The sequence below is a fragment of the Arvicanthis niloticus genome, chromosome 9, assembly GCF_011762505.2.
Source record: "Arvicanthis niloticus isolate mArvNil1 chromosome 9, mArvNil1.pat.X, whole genome shotgun sequence".
Classification (NCBI taxonomy): Eukaryota; Metazoa; Chordata; class Mammalia; order Rodentia; family Muridae; genus Arvicanthis; species Arvicanthis niloticus.
In genome coordinates this window covers 62984484-63010537 of record NC_047666.1, presented here as the reverse complement: position 1 = coordinate 63010537, position 26054 = coordinate 62984484, and the positions used below count along the sequence as shown (strand labels likewise).

At 47.5% G+C, this 26054-nt stretch overlaps 1 protein-coding gene across 1 annotated transcript in view; it reads right to left on the bottom strand.

Moving 5' to 3' along the window:
• The window catches only part of Vwf (von Willebrand factor), a 132930-nt gene extending 107440 nt beyond the window's left edge, over nt 1-25490 (bottom strand). Inside the window, exons 1-6 of the mRNA XM_034512425.2 lie at nt 25197-25490; nt 23862-23916; nt 22837-23001; nt 10391-10493; nt 9954-10162; nt 5628-5752 (exon numbers count right to left, since the gene is read on the bottom strand). Of these exons, the coding sequence (XP_034368316.1) occupies nt 5628-5752; nt 9954-10162; nt 10391-10493; nt 22837-23001; nt 23862-23916; nt 25197-25205 (666 nt within the window). The 5' untranslated portion in view covers nt 25206-25490. The remainder of the gene's footprint in view (nt 1-5627; nt 5753-9953; nt 10163-10390; nt 10494-22836; nt 23002-23861; nt 23917-25196) is intronic.
• Nucleotides 25491-26054: the final 564 nt, after the last annotated feature.

The window sequence follows — 26054 nt, the reverse complement described above, 5'->3', positions numbered from 1 at the left end:
TTATACAGTTTCAGCAGTGCCAGAGCCATTCAGAACATCTCATTGAGTGTGTACTAATGAGTCCTATCCCAGTCTGTGCCCACTCTGGTCCTCCCTGGGAAGAGAGCAAAGGAAAGGAAACACCTGAGAAACATTCATCCTTTGGTAGCCTCAGAGAACTGCTTCTAGGACCCTCCCTCATATCAGAATCTAGGAATGCTCGGTCTCTCGTTGGAACCCCTACACATTCTCATTACGCTTTAAACACTGTCTAAATTACTTATACTACTAACAGTGGTGTAAGTGCAGGGAAATAGTTATCACCACATATTGTTTAAGGAATGATAAGGAAAACAAACCTGTGTGTTCAGAACAGATACAGTTCTCCTGCCGATGGCTGCATCCACAGACATGGAACCATGGATGCAGGATGACTGGATTTTGTTACAGACCCTGGGGAGATATGGATGCTACGACTTTATCCTGCCTTCCTAAGGGTTTGCCCAAAAGGCAAAGCACCAGCCCACACAAGGGAAATCTTTTGAAAACTCATAGCAAGTACTAAACTCTGGGATGAGGCTAGACCACCATAGGCCATCTCCATGGCTGTCATTGTTCCGTCCCCATGGCCTCTTAGCTCTTCTCCGGAGCTGCTCTTAAGTGGACAATGGAATAGATGTGAAGGAACGTTCTCTTATTTGAGTACTCAGTAGAGGAGAGCCCATAGGAGGGGGAAACGCTGAAAGGCAGAGCAGGAAAGGAACCCATGTGAGGACATGAAGAAGGGAGTGAGCCTGAGACTGCCTCCTGGTCCTGGATGGTCCTTGTCTAAGTCTTCACTCCTTACTTAGCCTTTTGGTGACTCAGGAAAGACTTGAGAAATAGCTCATGTTGTCAAAGGGAAATGTATGTGGCTGCTGTGTTCAAACCCCAACAATAAGACACAGGGAGTGGGTACCCTGTCTGTAAAACCAACTCTTGATGCTGTCACTTAACCACCGGCCTGCACTTGGACCCTTGAGTTTGCTGGATTCCATGGGCCAAACTCTCTTACAACTCTTTCTGAATTGGAACTGGAGAGATGGCTCAGTAGTTAAGCACACTGGCTGCTCTTCCAAAGGACCCAGATCTAAATTCCCCGTTCAGCACCCACATGATGGCTCGCAACCATATGTGACTCAAGTTCCAGGGACTCTGACAACCCTGCTGGCCTCCTTAGGCACCAGGCATGTGCATGGTGTAACAACACACATGTAAACAAAACACCCTTACATGTCAAATAAAAGTTAAATAAAAAATCAACGGCTTTAAATCCCTAGCAGGCAAATGAATGATTGTTCCAATTGCTAAGAGCCTACTGCAAACCAACTCCTTGATGAAATTACCCTCCCACGCACACCTGTCGGCTCCCCATCAGGCTCCATCTAGACAGAGCGAGAAGTGACAGGTCCACTCTTGCAAATAAACAACTGTGTAATCAGGACATGAAGAGCAAATTGCTCTGTCCCCCCAACAGGATGGATACTTTGTGTGCTTCTCTGGGTTATTGAGGAGATGTGCTATGGTCATTGAAAATCAACAACAGTTTTGCAAATATTAGCCCATGCGACAGGTGATTTCCCGAGGACAAGAGAAGTCTCAGGTGAGCCACACTTTGTCCCGGAGGAGAGAGAGAATGTTCTCCTGGATGGAAGGTGGTGAAAGGCGAGATAAAAACAGCACAGGAAAAAAATTAAAAAGTCATGTGCTCCCAACATAAACACCAAACTCAGAGGTGAAAGTGGAAAGTGTAGGGCTACTGTGGAGTACTGAAGTACTATGGGTAAGGGCTCTCATACCAGCCCAGAGCAGGGACCAGAGGGGACCTGGACTCCAGTACTGAGGGACATAGATGGACATGCAGAGCGCTAACTTCAAAGGAGCATAAAATGAAAGGAGTGTGCTCTCTCAGGAAGCTGGGGAGCTGGCCAGAGCTGAGCTGTGCATGACGGCCAGAAAGACCCCAGCAAGGCTATTCCAAGGCCTGACTCTTAAAGCCAAGATCAGAACACATCCGGCCCACCAGGCTGTTTCTGCAGAGCACCTTCACGTAGAGTTAGGAGGATGAATAGGTAACTTCTAGAATCTCACCCAACTCTTGAGTGTCTGTGAGCCTGGGATTCCGAACATTGATGGAAATCCATTTCTCCCGATCCTGACCCACCTGAGGATGCTGCTGCCACTGGATTATTCCCCTGCTGTGATTCAAGTAAAAGTTAGCAACAGCCACACTCAGGCTTCCCAATAACGACTGGTCATTGTGAAGACCATCTCTTAGGAATTACAGGGAGAGATCTCTTGATGCCGAGCATGAAAGTGTCCTCATGCTCTTGACAGCAGTGGCAAAGGCAGGAGCCAGTCTTGTCACACTGGGAATGTGACCTGAGGGTGGTGATAATGGCTTTGGTCATGGCCAAAGCCACCAAGTGCAGTGCTGCAGGCTACACAGGCCCAACAGCAATATGCCAAGTGGCTAACACTTACATAGTGGGTCATATCATCACCCGCAACTCCGTATATTGTGTGACGTGCAGTGGTCATGTTCACTGGGGCAGGTTTCCATCAGTGACCAAAGACTGCCATGGGAAAGGAGTGTCTTATTCATAGCTAGCATGGCCACTCTGTGGGCTAACAACCACCATATGGGGCTTTGGGCTTCAAATTACAGACAGGTCATAGGACCAGGGTACCATCCCCTTGTGAAGTTCAGCCCTTCCCCCCATCCCCCCCTCCCCTTGCTCCCAAGACTTAATTTTTTAAAAAGAGAAAGGCTAAGGATCTTTCCAAAAACATGCGGTGTGTGGTAGCTATGAGCAAATGAACATCATTTAATCTGAGCATTTATGGCTTAGACTCCAGGCTCAGCTGGAAAAAAAAAAAAAAAAAAAAAAAAACTGCAAACAGATGCGATCCAACAAGCCATTATCAGTCCCAACAGGGAGAGGCTCTGGGTCTGTTGGTACAACAAGCAAACGTTCCTCCCCAGGGTATAAGAATTATGACCAGGCTCTCTGAAAGAGCTTCAAAAAATCAAGAGAAAAGAGAGGTGACTGGTTCTGACAGCTAACCAAAGCAGTTGTACACCAGTGCAGCCTCCCCGAGAACGCTCAACCATTTCAACTGGTTCCATCCGCTGGTAAAAGACTCCCAGTTACCAGACCCAATTTCTAAGCGTGGGGCCCAGCGGGGCGGCAGGGGGTTGGCAAGAAGAGATCACATTAATCACCTCCCAGGAGATGAGTCACTGCGCATTCCAGCCAATGAGGGATCCCCGGCTGTGAGCAAACACGATCTGATTGGCTAAGGACAGAATACAGTTCTCTAGGTAAGCAAACTGAAACTCTGTGGGCTGAGCTTGAAGGAGTTCGTGCCTCAGGGAGGTGTGTTTGGGGCCTCAGTCCTAAACCAAGAAGCACGTACTCAGTTTCTTAAGCTGTTCCCAGGACGATGGTTAATGCACCCAGGAGACAAAGCGAGTAGGGGCATGAAGCTGGAGCCTTAAAATGTGTCCCCGCAAATTTAGCAAGGCTGCTTCTGCGGTTTGTCTTCCTTGAACAAAGCACCCAGTCTTCCCCTCCTCAACTCAACCTCAGTATCAGGTTCTCTCCAGGAAAAGTCTGTCTGCACTTCCCACTAACACCACATGAAAGGGATTGTTCCGAGGGTGGGGAGCATCTGTGAAACCCTTGCTGTTTGCAGCCTGTGTTTACAAAGTCAAACAAAACAAAATATGCTCTGTGGGACCTGTTGCTCTCAGCCTTGTCTTGGAGGGAGGGAGAGGGGATGCCACCAACCAACAACAGAACTCGAATTTAGAAACACAAGGGGGGGGGGTGTTGAAAAAAGTCTCTCACCCAGGGTACCTTGAATGAATTTCTTTTGAAATCTGTCTGTTGGTCAAGCATCTCTAGAGGAAGGCCTGCCTCTCTCGCTTGCCTATGTGGATGTGTGGATGTGCTGGCCATCTCATTTTCCAAGCATACAGGTGGATGTGATGGAGGCGATTCCTCATTTGAGGGTCCCTTTTCTAGGTGACTCTAGTTTGTGTCAGGTTGAGAAAAAAAAAAATGACCAACCAGCACACCCAACTATAGAGGAGAAAATCTCAACGGTTCAACCCTAAAAGGACAAGTGTATGGTATCTCAAGTCAGGGGAACGAGGAAATCCCCCTTCTGCACAGAGCACACTCCTCTTGGCACTGAGTCTGGAGCATAGTTTGCCTTGTTAGCAACCGTGGCCATATGCCAGGCAGCAGCTACCCAGCAGGCCTTGCACCTATGAATCACTGGAAGGGCAAGGGCAAAAAATGGCTTTTGGGATGTGTTCGTTTACAAGTTGGAAGTTGTATGCTTAAGAGTTGAGACTGCTACAATTTAACATCCACCCAGGATATTCTCCCGAGTCTGACATGCTCCTGGACTCAAATCGCTTTTGAATCAAGGTGTTCTGTGAAAATCACAAAGATTCATTAGATGAGTAACCAGCTATTAATGAAGCTTTCTCATGCTAAGCTGCTGTATTAGTGTCAATTGTTGTTTCTGACCTAGGAGAAGTGGATTTATCTACTTATGTGCAGATTTTGGGTGAATTAGGCTTCTACCAGCAAAGAATTCTGGGTTATTATTGTTGGGGAGATCCTTATAATCCCTAGCTAACTCCACCTAAAGTATATGTCCCATATCTACTGAAGATTTTTGAGACCTAGTAACTATAACGACCACATTCACAATAAAGAATTTAAGAGCTAAAAGGAACCTGTAGAATAGTGTGATATGTAGCTCCAGAAAAGGAAAGGTCTACAGGTAGAGGGATGTGGACACTCCTTTTGCAGGCAGAGGGATGCTGGCCGTTTTTCCACAGGTAGAGTGGTGTGGGTGATCCTTTTGTTTTGTTTTTGTTTTTTGTTTTTGTTTTTGTTTTTTGTTTTCTTTTTTTTTTTTGTTTTTTTTTTTGGGGGGGGTTTCGAGACAGGGTTTCTCTGTATAGCCTTTGGCTGTCCTGGAACTCACTCGGTAGACCAGGCTGGCCTCGAACTCAGAAATCCGCCTGCCTCTGCCTCCCAAGTGCTGGGATTAAAGGCGTGCGCCACCACCGCCCGGCGGGTGATCCTTTTGTAACTAGAGTGATGTGGGCACCCCTTTGGTAAGTAGAATGATACAGGCGGGTAGCCCTTCTTTTGCTCTTAGACAATATCAGACAGAAGTACCTGTTTTATATTACAACATAAGTACAACCCAAGGCAGGAGTACCTGTACCAGAGAACAGATAGCAGAACCATCATTCTGGATGGTTCCAGAACTGTAATAATCTGCATTGTCCAGCACCATGTATTTTGCTACTGCCTCACAAAGCGGTGGAGACACTGGCTATACCTACCCGGTTTTAAAGACAGTGCAAGGCCAAGGAAAATGTTAGAATTAGACAAAATTCTAGCAGAAATAGGTTTTCAATCTAAAAAGACTTTATGAGCCCCTCGTAATGATCAGCTACCGAGACCCAGTTCTCACCCAACCCCTGAAGAGAGAAAGAAACCACGATCCCGAGTCCCCTGCCTTAATTCTAGAAGTCACCAATCATCCAGAGCACCCCCAGGCCAGACCGTACCCACCTGCTGCATGTCCCCGGAGGAGCTGTTGCAGCTACTGCTGGGAGGAGATGCCCGTTCACACCGCTGCTCCTCACTGCTCAGGGCCCAGGAGTTGGCAAAGTCATAGGGGTCTGAGGTCAAGGTCCCTGCAGAGAAAAGTTTCCAAGAGACGATGCTTCACTTAAGCCTGTACCAAGACTTCTGCATGAAAGCTATTGGCCAGTTATGACCTGAATCAAACTCCTAGATTAGAACTCAGGCATTTGGACCACAGGCATTTCGTACAGTGCTCAGCATGACAGCACAGTACACAGGCAGCGGGGCTCAGCAAGTGATTGACAAGCCATGGACAGAGGGATAGATACAATGAAGGAGGTGACATGAAAGATGATGTCACCAAAAAAGCTTCTCTGTGAAGCAGAGATCATATCCACCCCTAGTCAAAATGCAGAGAACAGTTGGCCATGGGGCACTGTGGTAGTTTGAATAGGTATGGCCCATAGACTTATGTGTTTGAATGCTTGGTCTATAGAGAGTGGCAGTATTAAGAGGTGTGGCCTTTTGGAGTAGGTGTGGCCTTGTTGGAGGAAGTGTGTCACTGATGGGGCGGGCTTTGAGGTCTCCTATGCTCAAGCTATGCCTATCGTAGCACACAGTATCCTACCGCCTGTGGATCAAGATGTAGAACGTTCAGCTCCTTCTCCAGCACCATGTCTGCCTGGATGCTGTCATGCTTCCTGCCATGATGATAATGGACTAAACCTCTGAAACTGTAAGCCAGCCCCAATTAAATGGTTTCCTTATAAGAGTTACCACCATGGTCATGGTGTTTTTTCACAGCAATAGAAACACTAACTAAGACAGGTGCCCAAATCCCAACTTACACATCTAATTTAACAGAAAGGAAACAGAGAGACTGTAAGAGACAGAAGACCAGGAAGATCGTTGTGAGATAGTGTCTTCTGTATAAGACAGAGAAGCTGCACCCCTGAGATTTCAAAAACAGGATTGCCTAAACACGACTAGCACAGCAGCAACACCAGTGACATGCCAACACGGATGAGAGGAGACCTGTCCAGGTTCCACCTTTAGATGAAGAGATGGGAGCCATTCATGACTGAAGAGAGAGGGAGACTGAATCCCCCATAGGCTATTCAGTCATGAGTAGTCAGCCCTAAGCAAATACACACATGAGCAACACTAAAAGAACTCAGTGGGTGGTGTGTGTGTGTGTGTGTGTGTGTGCGCGCGCGTGCGTGCGTGCGTGTGTGTGTGTGTGTGTGTGTGTGTGTGTGTGTGTGTACTTGAGAGTACGTGTGTAACAGTAAAGAAGAGTTCATAGGAGGAATTGAGTCAGGGACACACAAAAGGAGTTGGAGGGGGAGGGGCAAGGGGAAGTAGAAATAATGCATACTTCTTACAAATGAAATCCTCAAAAACAGTGGTTGGATGAATTTTATATTTCAAAGGAAAGATAATGCAGGTGATGCCATTCACCCCCCACTTCCCCACGCCTTGGTATTCCTTTCCCTTTCTGTATGGACCATTTCCCTCCTCCCTTGTCATGGTTTTAATGTAAGATGCCCACACACAGGATCTCATGTGATCAAGGCTTGGTCCTCAACAAGTGGTACTATTTAGAGAGGCTCTGGGAACGTTGGGAGATAGAAGCCTAGCCTGGTCAGAGGAAATAAGTCACTTAGAGTGTGTCCTTGCCCTGACTCGTTCCTGTGTTCCTTTTCCCTGCTTTCTGTCTATCACGAAATGAGCAACCTCCCCCACCACACCTCCCTGTCTGCCGCGATGCTCAACCTCAGCACAAAGCCCCGAGCTAAAGGGACTGAGGACTATGGACTGAAATCTCGGAAACTGTGAGCTCAAAATAAGTCCTTTCTTCTCTGACTTGTTGGTTCAGATATTTCGTCATAGAGACACGCCCAGCAACCAACTCATTCTTACCATGCCAACTCTCTCTACTTAGTCCCTGACACAGAGCCCAAGAACAACCTTTCTGAGCTAGCTGTCCTTCCTTCCCCATCCCAGCCTGACAGGGTGTGCCCTTCTCTGTGTTTAGCACCCCAGGCAACTCTCCAGAAAAACTCTTATCTTTCTTTGGGTTCATTTTCAGCCCTGACCTGCTATGACTTTTGAGCTAGTATTCAACTGTGAGCTCCTTTGTCAAGAGCACAAGTATGTATCTTAACTCCACCTTCAGCGACAGTGGATTCTGGGTGCTCAGAACATTAGTGTGGGATGAAGGTGACATAAGTCTTATGATTCCCCTCCAACCCCCACCCCACCCCTGCCCCAGTCACTGGCTCTTCCAAGTTCTCATTCTCAATGTCCAGGTGCTTTTGTGCCTGTATTGTTCATGTTGCAGTTGGCTACCACAGGGGGCTTAAAGACCTACACAGCCTGGAACAAAGGCTCTTCCTGATAGCCTTGCTGAATGTTTATTATGGTAGTAGTTTCTGTCTGTTATTTTTGTACTATTGAGGTGAACAATCTCTTACGTAGCCAGACCTAGAAAGGCCATTTAAGGTCAAGGAGTACCTGTGGAGATAAAATAAACACCTGTATGGAAAGAAAGGGGGGGCTTTATAATTATTTGGTTTGCTGGGCAGAAAAGAAAGTCCTTCTTCAATGATGTGCTCATATTAAAAATATTCTATACACATTATACAATAAATAAATGATTCAACTAAAGGTCTTGGGAGGAAGCGGTTCTCTGGGATTACCTGGAGGGGTCCTGTGTATAGCTATATGTATCTTTATCGACAAGTAGAGGGAAACCAGATGCAGGTACTCATAGGGGAGAGATCCAAATGACAGCTACAAGTCAAGGGATGCAGCAGCAACTGGAGACCCAAGGAACAAATCCCCTCCTTGGAGAAGAAGCACTGCCCTGCCAAGGCCTTGATTAAGGCTCTGGTCTTCAGAACTGTAAAGGAATCCATCTGTTGCTGGAAGACAAAGGAAGCTAATAGACCAGGGTAGCCCAGTGGTGAGAACTGAAATTTATATGGTATCCACTGTGTATTGGATGCTGTGATAGATGCTCTTTGGTACCCAATCACATTGAATGGGCTTGGGCATATTAAGAAAGAGGTAGAGAAGCAATCTCATGGGAATGAGGAAGTTCCTTCTACCAACCAGTGAGATCAGGGCTGTTCCCCTCATCCTGGGTATCTCATTCTTTATTTGTACAGGAAAAGTCTGACAAGGTGATCTCAAAAGTCTTTCAGCCCTGATTTTGTAAATGGTATGAAACTTTATGGCTAAATATGAAGCAGGACAGAAGGATGTCCAAATAAATAGAATTACAAATGCTATTATTTAAGGGGGGGGAAATTTGGAGATCAAAAAACAAGACAAGTTGAGACTCTCAGAAGTCAGAAAACAAACTTAACTGAGAACAAATAGTGTTGGGTTTGAACTGAGAGCTGGACTAAATAAATCACTTTCTGGAGATGGTTCCAAAAATAACCCCAGGGACCGAATTTTTGCCAATAAATACCAACTTTCTTTTCCATAGTGTAAGTCATATATAAATATGTGTGTGTATATAATATATAATATATACATACATACATACATACATACATACATACATATTACAATGAACCAATGTTCTATTGAAGCCACAAATAACTTCAAAAAGAGTATACAGAATTCTGAGATAGAGAAAGAGAAATGAGGGGAGAAGAAGAGGAAGAATAACAAAGATAAACAGGAAGAACAGACAAGTGGGCTGGCTGCCAAGGAGTAGGCTGGAGGCAGCCATCTTGGATTTGCATGATGAGGGAGGTGGAGCTAAACCCCTGTTGTGAAGGTGTAATCCTCAGAGAAAGCTGACAAAAAAAAGCAATCTACTCTGAAAAATAGAAAAACAAAAGTTTGTTTCCTCGACCTGGGCTCAGGATAAGAGGGAAGAAAATCTCCCCTGAAAACATGGAGTAAGGAGAAAGCTTCAGGAGAGTTTGAGATTCAGACATATGTTTCTTTTAAGATTAGTATTCAGCTGGGTGTGGTGGGACATGACCTTAATCTCAGCACTCAGGAGACTGACAGGCAGATCTGTGAGTTTGAGGCCAACCTGGTCTACAGAGCAAGTTCCAGGACAGCCAGGGCTACACAGAGAAACCCTGTCTGGAAAAATGTTTTTAAAAAAGAGAGAGAAAGAGAATCAATAACTCAATGCAGAGTGCAAATTTAACATAAAACCATTCCAAAGATGAACTGACAATCCAAAATTATGAAACATAGAATCAATGGACCATGAATAGAGGCCAGCAGACATTAACTCAGCAGGTCGAAAGCTTCAGATACTCTGAAGAGATAGCTTACCCTCCTGCGTCCTAAAGTCATCTTCAGCGAAGATGTTAAAGTCACCACACAGCCCACAGGTCTTGCTGAAGTGTCTGTCTGACATCAGGACTTGGAAGTTGCCATTACCGTCAATTCTGGCCGCAAAACCAAAGGCCTCACTGGAAAGCTTGTAGTACCCAGCCTCAAGTTCTAGGTGGAGGCCTTTGGAGGCATAGGGCATGGAGATGCTGGAGGGCAAAGGGCAAGCTCACTGAGCTTCTGGTGCAATTTTAGTATCTCCCCAGCCTCCCTACCCAAGCCCATGTGACAGGCTTCAGACAGTAAAGCACAGTGATTACGGTTCTGAACCAGCGCTGCAGAGACCTGGCCCTTTGGGCCTCAGTTTCTACATTTAAATTATGATGGAGTAAAAAAATGTGTGAGAAAGGCTCCAGGGTCCTTAGCTTCTGACTTACCTTTGGTCTCCCTGCATTACGGTGCCATTGGCAAACAAATGTATGTCAAAAAACTCCCCAAGATACACAGACAGGCTCACTCTCTTGCCATCCTGGAAGTTCCCTGAAAGGAAAAAAATAAAATAAAGGTCCATCCAAAATTAATAAATCTGTTACCACGTGTTTGTAATCTCGATAGAAAACTTCTAAAAGAGCTAACAGAAAAGCGACAAAGACCCTGAAAATCCCTCATCTTTCTCTTTGTAAGTACTAAGGGCTGGTGCACGGCCATCAGTGGACTCCTATAGGCATGGCCATGTCCTTCTGGAAGTTCATCATCTTGGTGTAAAAATAAGACCCACGTTGTATAGGCACAAACAGAAGTAGAGTGAGCTGTAGGTACCCAGTACTTTTACCACACACAGTGTTGTCATCATAGGAGAATCCAAGCCAGAATCTATGTGACATTTGTTTAAAATGGAGACTTGAGTCCCACTGTTAACTGCACGTGGTTTCCTGTAAAAAATTTAAAGCATGTACAGGGGAACTGTAAACGGGAATCAATAAATTACTGATATCTCCATTGGTGACATTTGTATGGTCAAACACCACACACACACACACACACACACACACACACACACACACGGTAAAATGCTCTCTGCCAATGGTCCGGCTGTGAGGGGCAAACACAGGCATTTTTCACAGTGCTCTGAAAGCTTAGATATCCAAAATTAATCTGTAAGAAACACAAAGTCCGGGCTGTTGGTGTTCAAAGATAACAGACTGTGTAGGAGATACAGGAAATGGAGGGGTCAGTGGAGAACCTGAGTCCAGAGCCCTGGGAACAGAGAAACTGGAGGATGTAAGAAGGGAAGCCAGTAGAGACCGCTCAACTGTGGGCCTTAGGGAGCCTGAGAGGACAGGGCATGGAGATCAGGCGGGAGACTAGCCTTGGGAATGAGTAAATAGGTCTTCGTCTTCTCCTAGAGGGTTGGCAGAGTGGTCTCTAGCTCCTCAGCAAAGAAGCTTGTGGACCACGTCCACAGAAGATTGGAGAGGATCCATTGCTTTGAGCAGTTACCACCACAGTCAGGACCACTGAAGTGAGCCTCTGTACCCCTGAAGTGGCCACACTCTGCAGAACCTTGTAGCAACACAGCCAGGATAAAACGGAGGTGTCAAACTCATTAAACTCAAAGGGCCATCAGTTTGGACAGAGCTGCTGCACCAAGCTCAACAGACCAAATCTACCTGGCAGTGGTGGCGCAGGCCTTTAATCCCTGCACTTGGGAGGCAGAGGCAGGAGGATTTCTGAGTTTGAGGCCAGCCTGGTCTACAGAGTGAGCTCCAGGACAGCCCAGGCTATACAGAGAAACCCTGTCTCGAAAAACAAAAAACAAAAAAACAGACAAATCCAAAATGTTACCAAGCAGGAAACTGGGATGTGTGTCCAACCTCCTGAGAAAACAGGAGAGAGCTATTGAGATGGTGCATCAGGTAAACCTTTCCTCGCTGCCAAGCAGGACAGCCTGAGATGGATCTCCAGGACCCACGTGGAGGAAGGAAAAAACTGACCCCCACAAGTAATCCTCTTACCTCCACACATGTGTGTGGCACACACATGCACATGTGAGTAAATAAATAAACACGTAAATTAATGAAGCAGGAGATTGAGACACAGAGAGGGAAGGAGGAAGGAATGAAAGGATGAAAGGACAGAGAGAGGGAGGAGAGAAAATATTCCTAAATAGCCAGTAGCTGCTTTAATGTCTACAGGAAATCAACTGACCGCGGCTCATCACCGAGTTCCGTGTCTCAGCCCGTCTCAGTCTGGGGTCCCGCCCTCCTCCACTCGGCGCATGTGCATTCGGTGTTACAGAATGAGCATGAATAGCAAATAACACCAGCCCCAATCTCCTAAATGTCCTCATTCAGCCCTGTTCCACAGGTCTAAGCCGGAGGTCTGGCCTGCTCTGCACTTTTACTAAGAACATGCTTTTTAATGATATTTTTAATTACATGTATGTGTTCGAGATTTAGGGGTGGAGATGTGTGTGTTCACACACAGGATGGGCTCTTGCCTGCTGAACCACCAACTAGCCTGAGACTAGTTCTAAGAGAGTAAGTCTCAGACAGCAGAACTGTAGGTGACAGACAGAGACAACAGACACGGTAGAGTTTCGGTGCATGGATATCCTATTACTCTGGCTTTTCTACATGCTGGGAAATGACCGTGCAAAGATGATTTTTAAAAGACAAACAGCATCAGGCTTCAGTGTGCAAACCCTGTCAAGGATTGTTCTGTTCCTAGGCATTTACTGTGGGTCCAACGCCAAAACCCATCTTAGGCTTGCCTGAGGCCTGTGCTCCAAACACTGCGCACCAACAGGGCCTGCCAGGAGGTGCAGTGAGGACCTCCTTGGCTTCTTCCCTCTAGATGTCCTTGACCCTTGTGGCCCCCAGCTTGTCTCCTCCTCAGTCTGCTCTTCCCTTGCAACCCCAACATTACAGCGAAGGCAGACAAAGACGGTTTGTCTCTGTTTCCTGGGAAACCTCACCAGGTGCCAAAGACACCTTTCTCCTGGGAACATGAAGGGATTCCCTGAAGGCCTGCCCTTCTTATAAGCTCTCCCTCCAATGGAGAGTCAGGAAAGGTAGCTGGGAACACGTGAGCCAGGGAAACTGGCTAGGGACAGTGCTAGGAGACGAAAAGGTAACACCTGGGCAGCTAGGGAGGCACCATGGCCACACAGATCTGGACCAACAAGTATATTTCTTTCAGAGATACCATAGAAAGGTCACTGTCGCTGCTGGGCTAGCCCCAAATGCAGCAGCAGCAGAAGAAGAAAATCAAACAAGAAGAACCCCCAAAGCCATGTTGGAGAACATGAGAGCTCTTGTCCTTCCCAAGAGAAGAATAAAGAACGAGGGAGCACTCATTGAGGGAGCACTCATTGAGGAGGAATGAGGGAGCACTCATTGAGGAGGAATGAGGGAGCACTCGTTGAGGAGGAATGAGGGAGCACTCGTTGAGGAGGAACGAGGAAGCACTCATTGAGGAGGAACGAGGGAGCACTCATTGAGGAGGAATAAGGGAGCACTCATTGAGGAGGAACGAGGGAGCACTCATTGAGGAGGAGGAAGAGAAGGAGAAGGAAGTGAGGTCAGTTTGATAGACAAAGGAAAAGAAGCCTGAGAAAAATGAAAACAAAGTCAAGATAAAGTGAGGTGCGTGACCCTGAAGCAGAGAGGCTGGAACAGGAAGATCACAGGTTCCAGACCAACCTAAGTGATATAGCAAAGCAGTTTGCCCTCCCTCTCTTCCCCCCAGTCTCTCCTCAACATCCCTCCTTCCCCATTAAGACCACCCCTGTCCATCTCTCCTAGGAAAACAGCAGGCCTCCCAGGGACATCAACCAACATGGTATAACAAGCACATGCTATCATATCAAGGGAAGAAGAGGCAACCCAACAGGAGGAAAAGGCAAGAGTCAGGGACAGCCCCTTTCCCGCTGTTAAGATTCCCACAAGGACACCAAGCTACTCATGCAGAGGACTGAGGTCAGACCTCTGCAAGCTCCCTGATCTCCACAAGCTCCCATGAGTCCTTGGTCAGTTGATGTGGGCCGTGTTCTCGTGGTGTCCCTGACCCCTTTGGTTCCTCCAGTCCTTCCTCTCCTCTCCACAGGACTCCCTGAGATCAGCCAAACACCACAGAGCATTTGAAGGACTTGTTCAGGACTCCAGGAAAGACTCGAGTTAAGAAGTCCAGGGAACAGTTAGCCAAGTAGTGTCAAGGTAGGCCGGATGTAAGTAGGAGCAGGTCAGAGCTGGTGGCTCAGGATGCTCACCTACTTCCAGAATTCGGGGTCCTGAAGTGGATAGTTTATAATAACCAGACCCCATTTCCTATTCAGAGACAAGTGGAAACTAGCAATGTAGAGGCCGGGGTAGGTTTAGTGCTGTGGCCTTCAGTGAAGGCAGAACTGTGTGGAAGCTGTGGAGCTCCTGAGCCCACAATGTGAAGAGGCTTCAGAGCCACTGGCCACATCAACAGCAGGAGGGGGCAGTGGATTTGGAAGTGTTTAAAAGGACACACTATGACAGCATAGAGGATCTCTGATACCATCTGAATAGGTGGCTCTTAAGTTTCACAGTCCAAACAACCTTTTCTTCATGAGCCAGTACTTACACACACACATACACACACACACACATACACACACACACACACACAGAGTTTCTGTTTTCATCACTACCATATGCTACCCTAAAATGGCTACTTCCATCCTTCTTTCCTTCCTTCCTTTCTTCCTTCTGTTCTTCCTTCCTTCTTTCCTTCCTTTCAAGAGACAGCATCTATGTAGCAAAGACCAGGCTGGAACTCAAGGTCACCTCACTCCTTCAAGCACTTAGACTGTTTGCCAACACCACCAGGCCCAGATAGATTGTTATCACATTAGAGTTGAAGAAACTGAGGCTTAAATATATAATCTGATTTCACCATCTTGCCACGATTGTCACTGGAGACTGGACACTCGCTGTGGGACCCACTACAAACAGACTGAGTAACAGCAACCAGGCCCCACCCACTAGATGTCCTGGCCCCACCCACTAGATGTCTATAGCACACACTCCAGATATGAACCTCCAAAATGTCCCCTGTCAGTTGTCTCTGGTGGGGAAACCGCTCAGACTAAGAACTCTTAGTTTACACTGGAGCACAGCATGTAGGTTTTCTGATCCCCAAGCTCAAGTGTCCTCTTGCAACACAAAGCTGCCTAACTAGGATCTCTGAGCGCAGTGGATTCAGCAAACCACTGACACCAAGAGGGACTCTAAACCCCCTCCATTTCATCTGCCTTCTTTCCTTGCTGCAAATACTGTGCGGCCATTAGAAAAGCATGCCATTCAGAGTGTTCACAGACCTCCCCAAAGGGGAACCCCATACACTACAAACCTCCAAGGTAGTATTTTCCTAGCATTGCTGGGCAAAGAAGGGTTGGGTGTCCACCCAAGAAGAAAGACAAAGCAGCCAGGTTCTTCCCAGGCTCTCAACTGGCCTCAAACTTAATGTACAAGATGCTCAGAAAATAGTGAGCCACCAATCCCTCACCCCATTGGTGGGAGCAGGAGGCATCCTGCTCCATCAGAAGCATACAAGAAGCTTGCATCACGGTGAGTCCTGGGGGTCATTCTCAGACATCTTGTACTGTGGAAATGACTGAGCAGGCTTCCGGTTATTTATGGCTCTCCTTAGGCTAATCTGGGAGCCGATCTTGTGGCCATGACTTAGGAAGAAAAGAACTTACAGGCAGGAGGAATTGGGACTCCCAGGTCTCTCTGTGGCCCCTGTACTGGCTGTGGAAGACACAAAACCTTGGCTTGGGCCGTCAGTCACAAGAGGGATTTCGTGCACAGACAGAAACACTTTACCCAGGATATGAGCAAGGCCCACAAACACCCAGACAGGAATGTAAATGGTTTAGAATCAAGGAAACAGGATGTCTCTGGAGAACAATTGAGCACAAGGTAATCCTAGGCCTATAAACGAAACCCAGGGTCGGAAGCCTAGGTTCCTTCCCCTGACCCCAGAACTCCAGTCGCCTCTCTGACAGTACTCCAGCCTGCTTCCTACACACCACTAACACCAACGGCAAAAGTAACCATCAGGTCTCTCTGATGTCACAGTAGGATGGGGTGGAAATGCAGCCAGTCTGCAGTAAAGCACGTTTACTCTAGAGCTGATTCTAACCAACAGCTTCCAGAAAGCTGACCCTTGACAAGAGCAAGTTGTCATGAGAAAAGAATCACAAGTCACTGGAGAATCCACAGGGGATATCTGGAAATGCGTGGTCCCTCCCTGGATCTCATCGTGCCCCCGGGGTACTGAAACCAGGAAGAGAGTGACCTTCGAGGCTGGGTCTCTGCTACAGCCCTGTGTGGTGGCAGAAGGGAGTTACCATGAAAGAGAATCTGACCTTGACAGGAGCACACTGACGCCCAGTCGTGTGTTACTCTTTGATGAGCGAATAACAGGACATCCTAGAGTGATCTGGATGCTTTGGAGACTTAGCTTGTACAACGACGGGTCACGTTTCAAAAAAAGTGATCTCACCTGAGCCTCATATGCCTGAATCGTGAAGACCAGGGGGCTAGAGGCACTGTTGTTTCCCTGGGGACACTGATGAAGAAGGGACGTATGGTTCTTTCTGTGCTTTTGTCTCCTCTAAGTCCTTGGAAATGTAAGTCCGTTGGCTAACCCAAGGTGATGAGCACAGTGCTAACCAGGGCCAAGTAGTCAAAGAGGCTGTGATGGTTAATCTCATAGGCCATGAGGGATTCCTGTTATAATCTCATCTCAACGTAATGAACTCTAGACCTACCTAGAAAAGGAACCTGTGTAAAGGAGTATCTGGGTTAGCTTGGCCTGTGAGCCTACCTGAGAAGAATTGTCTTGCTTAGGTTAACTGAAATGGGAAAGCCCACCCTAACAGTGACTGGCACCCTTTCCTGGGCTGGGTCCTGAGCAAAAAGAAGAAAAGATCTTCTTCACGAGCATTTGTTGGTCTCCGTTTCTTTTCTTTTCCTTTCTTTCTTTCTTTCTTTCTCTCTTTTTTTTTTTTTTTTGACAGGGTTTCTCTGTGTAGCTCTGGCTGTCCTGGAACTCACTCTGTAGACCAGGCTGGCCTCGAACACAGAAATCCACCTGCCTCTGCCTCCCAAGTTCTGGGATTAAAGGCATGTGTCACCACTGCCCGGCTAGGTCTCAGTTTCTTAACTGTAGATGCTATGTGACCAGCCATCTCAAGCTCCTGCCACTGTGACTTCCCATGTAACAAGTTGTGAGCCAAAATAAACCCTTCCTTGACTTGACTTTATCAGGGTATCATGTCCCAGCAACAGAGACATAGACAAGGGCCTTCCTCCTGGGATCGTATTCCAGAGATATCAACACAACCTGAGTTTCCTTGACTATGAGGGCTCCCTTAATGGAGGGAGGTGGTAAATATGCTGACTGGGTCCCCAGAGCCCAAAATATGAAGTCTATGCCTGGTCCTAAGACTCACTGTCTATTACTTACTAACCTGTCTCTAGGCAGGATTCACAGGAGAACAAAGCTGACGCTAAGGCAGACAGATTCCCCCACCACTAGGGCATCAGCAGCTCCCTCCCTAAATCTGAAGCCATAGGGTAGAGAGGTGATACTGTTAACCTTGTCAAAACTCTTGTGTCAAGGCTGGAGAGACAGCGCAGCAGGAAGGCACATGCGCTGCTTTTCTAGGGATCTGAGTTCAGTTCCTAACACTCACGTCAGGTGATTCATAAGGACCTGTGACTGCGAAGGATCTACAGGCACTAACATATGCATAGCATATATTCACAGACACATACATATAAATAGAAAATCATTTTTAAAAAAAAGTCCAAAAACTTTTGTCATTTCTATTCCAGTCTGACTCACCAATGCCCACAGTCACCAGGTAGGGTATCTGTCCCTCTCCACCAGGGTGGTTAGGTAAGAAGAGCTCCATTTAGAATACACATTGGGGTTACCTGAGTGGCAGGCCTGAGTCCCTGCCTCCCTAGTTGGGGCAGGAGGATATTCTGTTCTTCTAAACCACTCCCTAGCTATTGCCTCTGTGGGACCCCGAAGCCCAGTGTTCAGGATGGTTCCCACAGCTTGTCACATCCTGAAAGTGTCTCTGGCCCACTACAGCTCCTGCCTTGTTACTGTGACCCAGGCCCCCCATCCTTGTTTCCCATATACCTGTCTGTGGTGGTTTGAATAGGAATGGCCCCCACAGGCTCATAGATTTGAATGCTTGGTCATTATGGAACGGTGCTACTTGGCAGGTATTAGGAGGGGTGGCCTTGTTCTGGTAAGTGTAGGCTTCTTGGAGAAAATGTGTCATTGGGATTTCAAATGCTCAAGTCATGCCCAGTCTCTCTCTCTCTCTCTCTCTCTCTCTCTCTCTCTCTCTCTCTCTCTCTCCCTTCCTGCTCCTAGCAGATCCATATGTAAAACTCTCAGCTCCCTCTCCACATCTGCCTGTGTGCCACCATGGACTAAACTTCTGAGACTGTAAGCAGGCCCCAGTTAAATGCTTTCCTTTATAAGAGTGTCATGGTTTGAATATGCTTGGCCCAAGAAGTGGTACTCTTTGGAGGTATGGCCTTGTTGAAATAGGTGTGTCACTGTTGGCATGGGCTTTAAGACCTTCATCCTAGCTGCCTGGAAGTCAGAATTCTGCTAGCAGCTTTCAGATGAAGATGTAGAACTCTCAGCTTCTCCTGCACCATGCCTGCCTAGATGCTGCCATGTTCCTGCCTTAATGATAGTGGACTAAACCTCTGAGCCTGTAAGCCAGCCCCAATTAAATGTTGTCCTTATAAGAGTTGCCTTGGTCATGGTGTCTGTTCACAGCAGTAAAATTCTAACTAAGACAGATTACTGTGGTCATGGTGTCTCTTCACAGCAATAGAACATTGACTAAGACACTGCCCCTCAGCACCCTCTTGCCAGTACTCTAGTTCTTTCTGACCCTTTGCTATGCAAGACTCCACCCTGCTTCTTCTCAGCCTACTGAATGGAGCAGATAACCTTGGCGGATTGAATGAGGATGTCCCCCATAGGTTCATATATTTGAATATTTGGTCCCTAGTGGATGGAACTATTTAGGAAGGATGAGGAGGTGTGGCTTCGTTGGAGGAGGGGTCTCACTGTGGGTAGGCTTTGAGGTTTCAAATGCCAGACCATTCCCAATTAGCTCTCACTCCCTCTTTCTATCTCCTTTCTTCCATCCCATCAGAATGTAGCCCTCTACTACTGCCCCAGAGCCAGCCTGCCTGCCTACCTGCTTCCATGTTTCTAGCCATAATGGTCATGGACTCACCCTCTGGATCTGTAATCCAACAAACTGTTTCTTCTACCATTTGCTTTGGTCATGGTGTGTCTCCACAGCAATAGAAAAGTAACCAAGACAAACTCCATCAGATTCAAGACCCTGTAGCTCAGCCTCACCCTCTCACACACACTTACAACCGTGTGCTGGATAGATTTATGTCAACTTGACATGAGCTAAAGTCATCTGAGAGAAGGGAACATCAACTAAGAAAATGCCTCTATAAGATCAGGTCCTAGGCAGGCCTGTAAGGCATTTTCTTAATTAGCGATTGATGGGGGTGGGAGCTAGCCCACTGTGGATAGCGCCATCCTTGAGCTGGTGGCCCTAGGTTCTATAAGAAAGCACGCTTAGTAAGAAGAGAAAGCCAGGAAGCAGAATTTCTCCTCCATGGCCTCTGCATCAGCTCCTGCCTTTAGGTTCCTGCCTTGCTTGAGTTCCTGTCCTGACATCCTTTGATGATGAACAGTTAAGTAGAAGAACATAGAAGTATATGCCGAACAAGGCCTTTCCTCCCCAAGTCGCTTTGGTCACAGTGTTTCATCACAGCAATAGTAACGCTAAGGAAAACCCCATGCTTCTTAACATTCGGTCCCCAGTAAACACCAGTAACAGCAGCTGGGAAATTACTAGATATGAGATTCTTGGTCCCATTTCTGAGCTTCTGAAGATGAAACTCTGGGTTTAGAAGCAAGCAAAAGCTGTAAAAGCCTCCTTGGTGATCCTGACATATGTTGAGGTGAGGAACCATTGCCCAAGCTTGACCATCACTCCAGTCTTAGTCATCCGGACTGGGGCTCCCCATAATGAGCACCTCTTCCTCCTGCCTCTTCCCCTGGCTCATGCTGCCCCCATGCATAAAAAACTCCGTGTGTTCTCCACCTAACCCAAGCCCCTCATTAAAAACTCCTCAAATGTCACTCACATGAATATTTTCCTTTCATACAGTGGCTCTCAACCTTCCCAGTCCCATGACCCTTTACTATAGTTCCTTGTGTCATGGTATAAAGTATTCTCATACTTTATACCATAAAGTATAAAGTATACCAACCATAAAGTATTTTCATTGCTACTTTATAACTGTAATTTTGTTACTGTTATGAATCGTAATGTAAATATCTGTGTTTTCTGATGGTCTTAGGTGACCCCTTGAAAGGGTAGCACCCCACAGGTTGAGAACCCCTGCTTTAATACAGCATAGTTCCAGGTTTCACAGATCTTCTCTGGTCCTTGTTGAGAGATCCCATTGAACAACAGAAAACAAAGAAGAAGAAACTTGCCTTGCCCTTGTGTGGCTGCTGGAGAAGAGGGAACATGGAGGATGCTGAAGTGATTGCTAATGGAGACAGGAGAGCTGGTAGAGAGATAGCCTAGGAAAATGTCTTAGTTAGCGTTTCTATTGCTGTGATAAAACACCAGGACCAAAAAGCAAGCTGAGAGGAAAGTGTCTATTTGGTTTATATTTCCATATCACAGTTCATCATCAAAGGAAGTCAGGACAGGAACTCAACCAAGGCGGGAACCTGGAGGCAGGAGGCCTTTGGAGACATGCTGCTTACTGGCTTGTTCTTCATAGCTTGCTTAGCCCGCTTTCTCATAGATCCCAGGGCCACCAGCCCAGGGACAACACCAGCCACAATGGGTGTGCTATCACTAGCACATAGCTAATCAATCACCAGCACCAGCAATCACTAATTAAGAAAATGTCCTACAGGTTTGCCTACAGCCTGATCTTATAGCGGCATCCTCTCAACTGAGGCTGCCTTCTCTCTGATGACTCTAGCTTGTGTCAAGTTGACTGAAAACTAGCCAGTACAAAGAGCATCTCAGAAGCAGGAGGAGGCCAGGACAGTTGGTCATATCTATAACCCCAACACTCAAAGGGCTAAGGCAGGAGAACCTCCATTTTAAGACCAGTGTGAGTCACACTGAATGCGGGGAGGGGGAGCTCACAGCCATGGTCACAGTCAGCTTACAAACAGATTAACACATTCATGGGCCCACAGCGTGATTAAAGGAGAGACAACCATGAGAACCCTCCAACCCATGTGTCAAGCAAGGCCCTGCATGCTACCAACCTTGTGCCAGACTCCACTTCAGCCCTCTCTAGACTAGGTCCTGACCTTGGGATCTGTCCTGGGATTTACCCATTTAGCCCAATATTAATGGGAATCCCATCAATAAGACGCCTCAAGGGGGGGAAACAACTACTGTACAAGCCTAGTGCCTGAATTTGACCCCCAGAACTCACATCTGTGAGCCCAGCATTCCTAAGGTGATACAGGAAATGGAGAGAGGAGACTGGCCCAGAAGCTCATGGGCAAGATGGCTGAGAATCCCCAGGGCAGCCAAAACAGTAAGAGAGACCATGCCTCAACAAGGTAGAAGTGAGACACACTCCTGAAAGTTGTTCTCCAACCTCCACATGAGCCATGGCACACTCGAATGTGTCCATGTGTGCACACGAGCATGCACACACACTAATAATAACAATTATTATTACTAATTAATGTTTAGAAAAACTCGTTATATGCTCAAATTCTTCATCCCCAACCCTCCTGTCTATCACTCTGACTTGTCTTTACCAAGAATCCTATCATGCAGGTTTAACCAGAATCCTCCTTACCCTGAAATTCCTTTTGCCAGTGTTCTATTAAGGGCCTCATCCCCACCCCTGACTCTAAACATGTACTTTTCCTATTGGAATTTGGGAGTCAGACCCTCTCTCTTACTCTCTTCTGCCACAAAACCCCCACTACAATAGTCCCTCTTGAGTTCAAGGCCTTCTTCCTTCCCAGTTTTAACAAGTTTCTCAAAATGTTTCCTTAACGATATAGATCCATCTGTTTGTGGCCTTATTTCCCCAAGGCAGAGGGCTCCACCTTCGCTGGGTCTACAGCATCCCTCCCTCAAGCTCACAGGAGATTAGTTCTTTGAGTGGACTGATGGTCCCTAGTTCTCTATCATTGCCTATAGCTTAGCTTACACCCTCTCTCCCTAGTGCCGAGGGAGTGCATTTCAACTTGAATGGGCTGAAATGGGGGTCCAGTTCCTCCTAAGGAGGATGAGACAGCCTTCTTTGGATACAGTTTCTAATTTATAAACAAGGATGATTGTGCCTGCATCCCACAGCCATGGTGAGACAACACAGGTGGACAATCTGATAACTTAGGAGGTATCCAACCTCTTAGTTCTGAACCCCACGTGTCTCAAAGCTCTTCTACGTCATCTTCTTTCTCTATAATGTTGAGCTCCTAGAATGTTGCCTGGACCCACAGCAATGGACACAACCACTGGAGTAACACAGATGTTCACACACCAGAGAAAGAGAAGGTATCACAAAGACCATTGACCTAAGAAAAGGTGTCACAGGAAGACTGCTGCCCTAAGGGAAGGTGTCATGGGAAGGCCACTGTCCTCAAGGGAAGATGTCATGGGGAGATCAATGCCCTCCTTATTCTCAGAAGTGACTTCTAATCTCAGGTCCTGAGTGCTGAAACCTTCCCCCATCTCAGCAGCCCCTGCTGTGGGATCCTGCTCCGAGTACCCAGAACTCACCGAGAATGGAGAAGGAACGTTCCTGGCAGTCCCCAGCCAGGAGATAACTGCAGTCTCCTGCGAAGCTGTACATGGTCTCATCAAACGTGTTGATGAAGTCGTCCCCAAAGAGGCTACATCGGGCCATCGATGGCCTATCACTAGGCTTTTCTGTGCAGAGGGTCCCTGAAGGAAGAGGTCAAAGGTGAGCACGATGGGACCATCAGCCCGAAGCTCTCTGGCCCCATAGAAACCAGGCTGCAAAGGATAGAAAGTAGAAACAAGGAGGTGTTTTCCATCTTAAATGAGGTTCCTTGCCTCTGAGCATGACCCCAGACTCATGACAATAATGGAGAAACAATCTTCTAGGACATAGATTCATCTTAGTGACACTTGCTGTCTTATGCAATGATGCCTTTCGTAGAAAATTTAGAGAACATAGAAGAATACAGAGTATAAGAGATAGTAAAGTTATCGTTATCTGTGCCCCACCATGGACAGTAACCGAGTTGGCATTCCCAAAGTTGCTTCATTGCCCTGCTTCATGGCACTGGTCAAAGGTCACGGCTGGCATTTCCAAACTTGGAATCTCAGTGAGGGAGGTAAAGGTGGGACAAGCAGTGTGGTGAGGAGGGGGTGGCCTAGAACCCAGAGAACTGTCCTCGGACTTTGTCTCTGTGTGATTCTCATGTGGTAGTGTCTCCTCTCTGACCAGCCATCTCCTCATCCGCACTGAGAGGTTCAACTAGATGACCACATGAAAACCAATGTTGTCCCCAAGGCTGGGATGCCATCTGTCCCACCGTGCTCCCAGCACATGGCACAACTCTGTGCCACCAAGTCCCTTCCGATATTCAGTTTGGAGGGGATGTAAATCAGAAACAAGGTTCTGCATAACTGTCATAGGAGGTGACCACTGATTCCTAACGTCACAAGCCTAACACAGAAGGAGCACGGGTGAGCTCCAGGCACATGTACTGAGTCCAGGAAGGAGGTGTTCCCGGTGGTCTGGGAGGAAGTAAGGGAAGAAAGTGTTTGGTACCTACCTGGCCAGATGAGGGCCAGAACAAGCAGGCAGATCTCATACCTGACAGGAGTCATCTGCAAATAAATAAATAAATAAATAAATAAATAAATAAATAAAAAGGAAAGGAGCTGGTTCTCACTGTCCAGAGAGATGGCTACAAGGACATGCTACTGTCAATGCATGTGTCCATTGAGGGGACATTTTCTTAAGCCGATGATGATGATACTCCTGCTGCTGCTGCTGCTGCTCCTCCTCCTCTTCCTCCTCCTCCTCCTCCTCCTCCTCCTCCTCCTCCTCCTCCTCCTCCTCCTTCTCACTGGCCCCCATGCCTCCTTTAAACATGGAGAACTAGTCCCCAAAATGCTTCCATGCCAGGGCCAGGCCTAAGAGAGAGAATCTCAGCTAGCTACACTGCTAGGACCTTCTCCAGACAGTGGTACCAGGACCAGCTGGAGTGGGGAAGTTCTGGCTCTTTTCTCCTGTCCTCTGTGCCAGCCTGGCATCCCATGACCCCACAGCCCTGCAGCAGCTGGAACAAAGGTGCCACCACACCGTCACACATAGCAACCAACTAGGAGGAGAAGGGGCTGGCTTTTGTTGCTGCCATCGGAACCCAGACTCAGAGACCAGTCAGAAGCCACCACTGAGAACTTGTTAGTCACCTGCCCTGGACCATGAGCACCTTTAGAACGGGGACCGTCTCTCTCAGCAACATCCCTAGGACCTGCAAGGATACTCAGCAACCAGAACATGCTCTGAACATGTTCGCTGACAAGGACCAGGCTCTAACAGCCTTAGACCTGAGGACATTTCTTTACAATGTGCCTCACCCCACTTCCCACTCAATCCCGGCTCGCAGAGCACAGCCCCCCAACCCTCAGAGCCCCTGCCACCGCCCCTCTCTTCTGGAGAAGTTTACAGGAAACACATAAAGTGCCACCTAAGGGATAGTGGGTACAACTCTTCTTACATAATGCCCACTCAGACCGAGGAAGAGGAATAAACCCAGCATCTTATGAATGTGAACTAGACATGGCCAAGACTGGGTCACAAAGCAGGCATCCCTCTCCCGCGCCCTCCCAGCACACGGGTGCATCAGGGGTTCCAAGCACATACTCAAGAAAGGAGGAAAAGGACCTGTCAGTCTCATCTGAGCACAGTTCTGCCATGCTGGAAAGCAGGACCCAGAAGCGACAGCAGAAGGGACATTAGGAACCAGCTAGCTTTGAATCGCTCCTCCAAACAAACCCCTTCTGTTATAGCATCGCATCCCCAGCCAGAGCCTCAGGGGCAGGGATCATCCCTGTACCTTCCTCCATCGACTAAGCCAACTCTCCATCCAAACTCATCATACCTTCCCCATACAAACAGGGGCTGTATCTCCAAGGTCCCTTGGGAAACCCAGCGGCTGCTCAGTGGTGCCACGGCTCAGTCCTAAGCCATGCTCCCAAGCAACTGCTGGATGGATCTGCTCAGGCTTTGGGTCGTCTTGCTGTCAAGTCGTCCAGGGGCTTTGAAGACCTCAGAGCCGAGGAGAGAAAGCCCAAGCTGTGGCCAAGCCCGGAGAAAAAGCCCAAACTGTGGCCAAGCCCATTCCTCTGCACTGCAATAGCTTCAAGTTGCAGAGCCCTGGCCTTCTCTTAATTACCAACTGGAAACAATGGCAGGAAGCAGTAGTCGAGCCCTTCCAGGCTGATAAGGCTTGAAGAGTCAGGAGGGAGAGCTCCTGGCATCTGCCTTAATGAGCTGTCTTGTTCCCCAAACACCAGCACAGCTCAGTCTGGTCCCTGAGACTCCCTGAGTGCCCCTACAGGCAGCCAGGACCAGGGACAGTAGGTTTCCCATGACAGCCTGGTCTAGGCTAGGAGAAAGAACCAGGTTACACCAACATGGCTTCTGGTTCCAAGTTCCAGGGGTATTGAAAAAAACACCTCTAACCTAGACAACTCAGCAGCAGGGTGACAGGAAGAAGTATGTTAACACTTGCTGCCCTGTCACCCACAGGTATGAGCAGTCTAGGCTAAACCTCACAAAATAAGCCTGTTTGGATCTTAGCCAGTGTTTTATGGACAGGTTAAAGACAAAGGCTCTGGGTCAGGCATGGTGGCACATGCCTTTAATCTCAGCACTCTGGAGGCAGAAGCAGGAAGATCTCTGTGAGATTTAAGCCAGCCTGGTCTACTTAGCAAAGTCCAGGACAGCAAGGACTATA